The sequence below is a fragment of the Toxotes jaculatrix genome, chromosome 18, assembly GCF_017976425.1.
Source record: "Toxotes jaculatrix isolate fToxJac2 chromosome 18, fToxJac2.pri, whole genome shotgun sequence".
Taxonomy (NCBI): Eukaryota; Metazoa; Chordata; class Actinopteri; family Toxotidae; genus Toxotes; species Toxotes jaculatrix.
This window is the reverse complement of record NC_054411.1, coordinates 21,148,787-21,155,223: the sequence shown is the minus strand read 5'-3', so window position 1 is coordinate 21,155,223 and position 6,437 is coordinate 21,148,787. Positions and strand designations below refer to the sequence as shown.

Below are 6,437 nucleotides of genomic sequence, written 5' to 3'. Positions count from 1 at the left end.
TGCACGGCAGCGCAGTGTGGTGTAGCGTTGGGGAAGACGAGCAGAAGCGTGGAGTGTGGTCACGCACCTCGCCTTCTGTGTAGCAAGCTACGCGTCTATAATAAACTGCCGTGGTAAACAACAAACACACGAGTTGCGACACGTAAAGAATGATGTGCAGACTTCAAGGGTGCACGCGTACTTGTCTCTACTGGCCTGACAAGTTACAATGGGTGAATTAAAAAAAAATGACTGGAGGCGTGTGTGTGTGTGATTGTTACGTGATTTATTATATAAAATATGAAGGACCATTCATCTCTATGAAGTGACTGTCTTTTGTTACAAATGGGTGAATGGGCGAAAGCACAAACATGAACCCCTCCCTGTCCACTACGTCTGTAGTGGACAGAGTAGTGGCCTGTCCTGCCAGTGTCAGTACAGTCAGAGGTGTCCATTCTGGGAACTGGGACTCAGGTGTCCTAACTTCATTCACAAAGACAGTAAAAAAAATTATATATCTATATCTTGTATTTATATTTCTATATCTATTTCTATCTATCCATCTATGTGTGTGTGTGTGTGTGTGTGTGTGTGTGTGTGTGTGTGTGTGTGTGAAAAGACAACATGGAATACTTAAAAGTGGAGTCAAACCACTCGTTCCCATCAGCCATATAAAGAGGCTCTGCTAGCCCCCTCATTGGTTGTCTCCAGGATCAGCGGGCTCTGATGGCGCACCCCTGTGGTCAAAGACAGGAAAAAAAAAATCTTTGTGAGAATTCTTAACAGTCTCACACACACACGCAGTGGTGTGGTGCGTGAAGGACCCAACAGTCTGTGCTTTCATTCCTGGAAAGAGGCTTGAGAGAGAGAGAGAGAGAGAGAGAGAGAGAGAGAGAGAGAGGGCTGCAGCATACTGTGAAATTAGCTGCTGGGGTGTTGGGTATGAATGCATAAGAAGGCAGTGTGAACTCCTCCGAGCTGCCAAGACAAGAGCCTAATCACAACACACACATAATTCAACCACGCAACACCCTTCATGATGCACAGAATACAACAGACGCCTGATAATAGAAAATACTGGATGAGAGATGCAGAAGAAGTGCACCTCATAAACAAGAGAGGTGTGCTCTGATTATTTTTTGGTATCCTGAATGACCAAGGCCCCACCTGGGGGTTCCAGTGGTTTAATGGCTTACTCATTCATATGTGTATTATGTGTTTTGGGGGAAGGGATATAGCTTTCTGAGTTTGTTAGGTGTGATGATGATGGTGTAGCAGTGGAGTGGTAAGGTGTTGAGTGTCCAGGTGCTCCTGGTTCCAGGTTCCAGGTGAGGTGCATGTTCATACTGAAGCGTCCACTTACCCTGAGTAAGGAGGCGGGGGGGCATCGTGCTGCCCACTGCGGTTCAGAGCCTCGTGGTAGCTCGGTAGACCTGGGGCGGTGATCGAAGTCAGGGGGACCACCTCCGCGGATGGACGCCCATCTGCTGCCATCCTCACTGGAGCTCTGGACCAACACACAGCACAACATGCACTGAAGACACTGGACTTCCTGTGAAGCTCATCGAGTCTAATGCTTGTGTTTGTGTGCAAGTGAACATTTTTTCCAGATGGTGGTGCTAGATGAAAGGTCAGAGGGTCAGCCAAAATTATTATCTAGGGTAAGAGGCTCAAACTGGTGCTAGTCCTCACAGGGACTAACACCAGGTCATCCCCCTTTGCTGTGAAGCATTTAGATGTGCAACTGTCCCTCAGAGTTTCCCTCTGAAGGACAGGTGCTTTGTCTTCTTGTCCACTGACTATCGTCTTACAGTAAAGGTAGCCTAAAAATGAACATACAAAATCTTTCAGGTTCCTCTGTAGGACAAGTAACCATTGTCTAGCACACTGAGCAGTCCCTTCAGAGCCTACAGTTAAGGTTCACCCTTAGGGACCATGAATTCATGCAGCACATTTCACGTAACTGGTGATTTTCAAAAGGCCTCCTAGATGAATGTCTGAAGACATTAGATATCAGGACCATGAATATCCATACCAAAGTACATGATCTGAGCTAAAGGGCTGAATGGAACCAAAGTCACCATTTTATTTAATTCCACATCCCTCCCTTAGCTGGATGAAAAAGTTTCTCTGCAGATGCTCCCCATCGGGGTGAACTTACTGGGCTGACCTCTGCCCACCCTTCTTCTTGGCTTTGTAGCAGTAGATTCCCAGCACGGTGGCAATAACAGCAGACACTAGGACAGCCAGGATCCCTGCCACCAGCCCTGACACATCCACTCTGGGTGCATACTCTTCAAAGACAAACATCGTTAACATCAAACCATTGTTTCTTAAACTGTTTTCAAAGCAGCCACTCAGTCATTAATTACTACAGCCATGACTTCAGCCCTGACTTCCTACTGAACACACACACACACACTCTGCAGGTTTTTCTGTACTAAGAAATGTATTGTGATAACACTTTCTCAGAGTTTTTAATTCTAAAGCACAGTACAGTAAAGTAGAATTAAGTACTGTGAAGTAAAGTGGAGTATAGTAAGGTACAGTAAAGTGCAGTAAAGAGAGTAAAATAAAGTACAGTAAAGTAAAGCTCAGTAACGGAAAGTGCTAACATAGCAAAGTATAGTAGGGTAAAGTAAAGCACTAAAGTACAGTACAGTATAGTATAGTAAAGTACAATAAAATGCAGTAAAGTACAGTAGAGTACAAAAGTACAGCAAAGAGCTGTAAAGTACCAGGCCAGTACCAGGCCTGCAGACTGGGTCTGACAGTCAGGGATTATGTTCATCCTGTAAAGCCTTACCTTGACTGTTGACGTAGCTGGTCCAAAATAATTCCTAAAACATGGAAGCAAAAAAAAAGTAATGACGTAAGAGAAGACACAGTGATAGTTCATCTAAGCCAACATGGAAACGTCTTCAGAGTCCTCTCGTCAAGAACGAATGTGTTTTCTAAAAGTATGTTTAGGTGACAGTTGTGGGAATTACAGTTCAGTTGCCTGGATACGACAGTTTGTCTCCACTCTGAGGCTGCAAACGCAACACTGCTGCGATGCATTTGAAGTAGAACTAAAAGGCGTTCAAGCAACTCTTAAAGATTTACCTTCAAAAATATTTTTGTCGCTGTTCACACAGCTGTCACACAAACCTCATGTCCAATTCCCTGACTCCCTGAGCGAAGCTGTAGGATTCTATATCCTCTGAGTGCAGAGCAGCAGCATTACCGTCTTAGTGTCGTCCTCAAACACCTCTCTGGCCTCCTCGCGGCTGCACATCTCCTCGTAACACTCCCTCTCCAGGTTGTCAGGCACCAGCAGCTCAAAGTCCCAGCTGTTATAGAGCAGCGAGCGGGACAGGAAGGCGGTGGCCGACTGCTCGTCCAACAACACCGGCTCTCCTGCAGGACACAGGGCGTAAACACTCACAGAGCACATTCTAAGTTGCAGCCATGCTCCCAACAAACGGACTCTTTCCTTCTGTGTGAGTGACGTTTGAGAAAAACTACAAGGTCTAGCTGTTTTAGGAAATGTCTGAAACTTATTTAAAACTGAAACTTGTTGTTGTTTTGAAAATGTATGGCTGCAGTAGGAACTAGTGGACCTGAAGCTGAGTGCCACACACACAGATCGGAGGCTGACGATGAGTGTTGAGAAGGTTTGTCAAAGTCTGTGAGACCAGTTTTTTTTTTTCATAAGAAGAGAGAGATGAAGTGCTGGTTCTTTCTGAAACACACATACTAATTGAAATCACACAGGAAAAACCTGTGGTCTGAAAGGAGTGAAATGAAAATGAAAAAAGGAAATGCTAAAATACTCTCACACTTCAAATGAATATATGAAAGTGTCACAGCTACTCTTTGTATTATATATTTGTTATACATATGAAACTACACCCTTCAACCTGCAGTGTGAGACAGTGTGGGTGTGTGTGTGTGTGTGTGACCTCAGTGGTTTACCTGGTGCGCGCCTGAAGGTGACCACCGCGCAGTGGGCCAGCTGCAGCAGGGACAGCGCGGGGATCCACACCGCTGACACGGCTGCCATGGAAGCGAGAACCTACACGGAAAACGACAGAGAGGAGCCTCCGTGGGACTGAATCCAAGATCCGTGGCCTGAAGGATGACGCCCCCCCCCCACCACCCCCGCGACACTCACCTGTCCAACGCTGTGCTGTAGCCTCCTCACTCGTGTGCCGCTGTCCAAGCTTTCCGGGGGGGACGGGGGGAGGGGGACGAGGTCCACTGAGTCCGCTCAGATCCTCACGGAAACACAGGAAAGAAACATTATAACTGAGGCCGAACTTCTTTCTGATCAGGTCTGAGCTGAAACCATCAGGAAGTGTTGAGCTGTTTTCCCAGAGAAACGTCACATCACAAACCTGTTTGACTACATACTGGCTGGAGGGAGGACCCTCCCCAAACCTGTCTGTCTGCTCACTGTCTGTTTACCTGTCTGCTGTGTGTGTGTGTGTGTGTGTGTGTGTGTGTGTGTGTGTGTGTTTGTGTGTGTGTGTAGTGACTCATTTTGGAGGCTGTATTTGGTGGTGATGTTTTACTTTATTGGAAAACTTTAATGAGAAGAACAGCTTTACCTGCTGCAAAAAAAAAAAAAAAAACAAACCTGATAAAAACACAAAACTCATTTACTAGTAGGTGCAAAGTTGCCCCCGGGCTTCCAGGGGCCCCCAGAGTCTGCAGGTTAGCTGTCTCACAGTTGTCTTTAATCATTAGATGAATTGCAAATTAATTATTTAAATGATTTCAAAAAAAATTTGCATCACTGAAATGGCAAACACTAACTAATGTGTTATCATTCACTCCACATTGACGGACACCTGCTGACAGCACGTATCATTCCCTGTTACTGCTAAACAGAACAGTGCGTACATGTTAGCACACCGAGTCTGCACTGCAACACAGTGACCACACTAACGCTTCTGTCATTGCTTTTTAACTTTTTAACTGGAGTTCATGGACCAACAAGAGAATTTAAGATCCTGGAGTTTTCAAAAGTCTGAAAAGGCAAAAAAAAAAAAAAAAAAAAAGACAACAGAGTCAAATATTCAGATAAATGTTTTAATGATGTATAAACGTGATTTGACTTTTTATTTCAATATAAAACCCATGACGTGAATTGCAGGTTGATATAAATTAAAATTGTCATTAAAAAGGAAAAAGTGAAACTGCCCGATGCGTTACAGCTGGGAAAGTACCGAGAGACTCTTCAGGTAAATCTGATTACAGATGTTTTGGGGGGTTTTTTTTGGTGTGAGTGATCTTGAGCTCATTTTTTTTTTTTTTTTTTGCAAATAAAAAGCAGAGAAGAAGCTGCTCGAAGATGTGAACTGGTTTTCAATTGTAAAGATCACAGGTGGATGCAGACACAGACGCACAGTGTTGGAACCAGAGCTCTGAATCTCACAGCAGTAAGCATGGAGGCAGCTCAGTCATGTGACCTTTATAACAAACTAGTCTTGTGTTAACTAAGACCATGTTTGATTGGAGTCAGGGGCAACCAGCTTGACCCCTATACAACAACCAAACTATCTCTATAACTGAGTCCTTCCATCTGCTGATGAAGACCATGACCTGCAGTTAAAAGCCAGGTAGTAAGTGAACCTTGAGTTAGGACTGTTTTGTTAAACTGCTGTGCTCGAGGCCAAACATGATCACTGACCTGCTGAACTGAGCTGTGTAGTCTTTCTGGTCTAACTAAAGGCATGACATCAGGACCAGGATGCAGTGCAGCAAACACCCACAGAGCATTTGTGTCAACCGTCAAACGTGTCGACCCCTGCTCGGAGACACAGGAACAGGCCCTGCTGTCGGGAATGATGCTCACGTGTCCTCAAATGAGTCCAGTTTCAAATTCTAAACTTCCGCTCTTCCTCATCCAGCTGGTGTAGGCCGTGCCTGAGTTCCCAGACTGGGAACAGTCTGAATCTGGATTATGTAAAAACCTCATCAGAACCTTTAAGTGATCGGCCAATTTGGTTTTTAGGGATGGTCTCAATATTCTGTCTCATTTAGACAACGCATGTGGACAGATGACGGCTTGGTCTCCTCCCTGTCTCTGTAGCTGTGCTGTGGGGCTGTGCTGCCCCCTGCAGGGAAGGCAGAGCACAATGACAGCACACAGAGGTTTAGCCCTGGTCTTCGGGTGGACCACATTTCAGGGGAAACTTTAAATCTTACGGACACATTTTTTTTTATTCACTAAAGGCGAAGTGTTGGAAAGAAACCGTTGGTGGGATTTTCCCAGCAGTCAGCTGTGGGCAGATGATGTCACTGCTGACACCTGTACCTGCAGGACGCGGTGTCCTGTCTAACAGCAGTTTGGTCATTTCTACAACACGTGACAGTGCGATGATATTTCTGTTTGCGGGCACTGACTATGTACAGGGACGTCGTAATTACTGCACGCCATGGGGACAGTGCCGCTCACAGTACTGACTTCC

General features: G+C 45.4%; 1 protein-coding gene across 2 annotated transcripts; it reads right to left on the bottom strand.

The window, feature by feature from the left end:
• Positions 1-244: 244 nt before the first annotated feature.
• prrg2 (proline rich Gla (G-carboxyglutamic acid) 2) lies at positions 245-4,344 on the bottom strand. 2 transcript variants are annotated; one of them, XR_005896397.1, is made up of 8 exons: positions 4,136-4,344; positions 3,937-4,036; positions 3,206-3,378; positions 2,786-2,819; positions 2,141-2,273; positions 1,343-1,486; positions 583-716; positions 245-544 (listed from the first exon to the last, which is right to left on the bottom strand). XR_005896397.1 is itself a non-coding variant. In XM_041063457.1 (7 exons), the coding sequence occupies exons 2-7, from the start codon at positions 4,022-4,024 to the stop codon at positions 674-676; spliced, it is 615 nt and encodes a 204-aa protein (XP_040919391.1). In that variant the 5' UTR covers positions 4,025-4,036; positions 4,136-4,344; the 3' UTR covers positions 245-673. The 2 variants fall into 2 exon arrangements, 1 of the variants encoding a protein (XP_040919391.1); XM_041063457.1 differs by having other exon boundaries at positions 245-716.
• Positions 4,345-6,437: the final 2,093 nt, after the last annotated feature.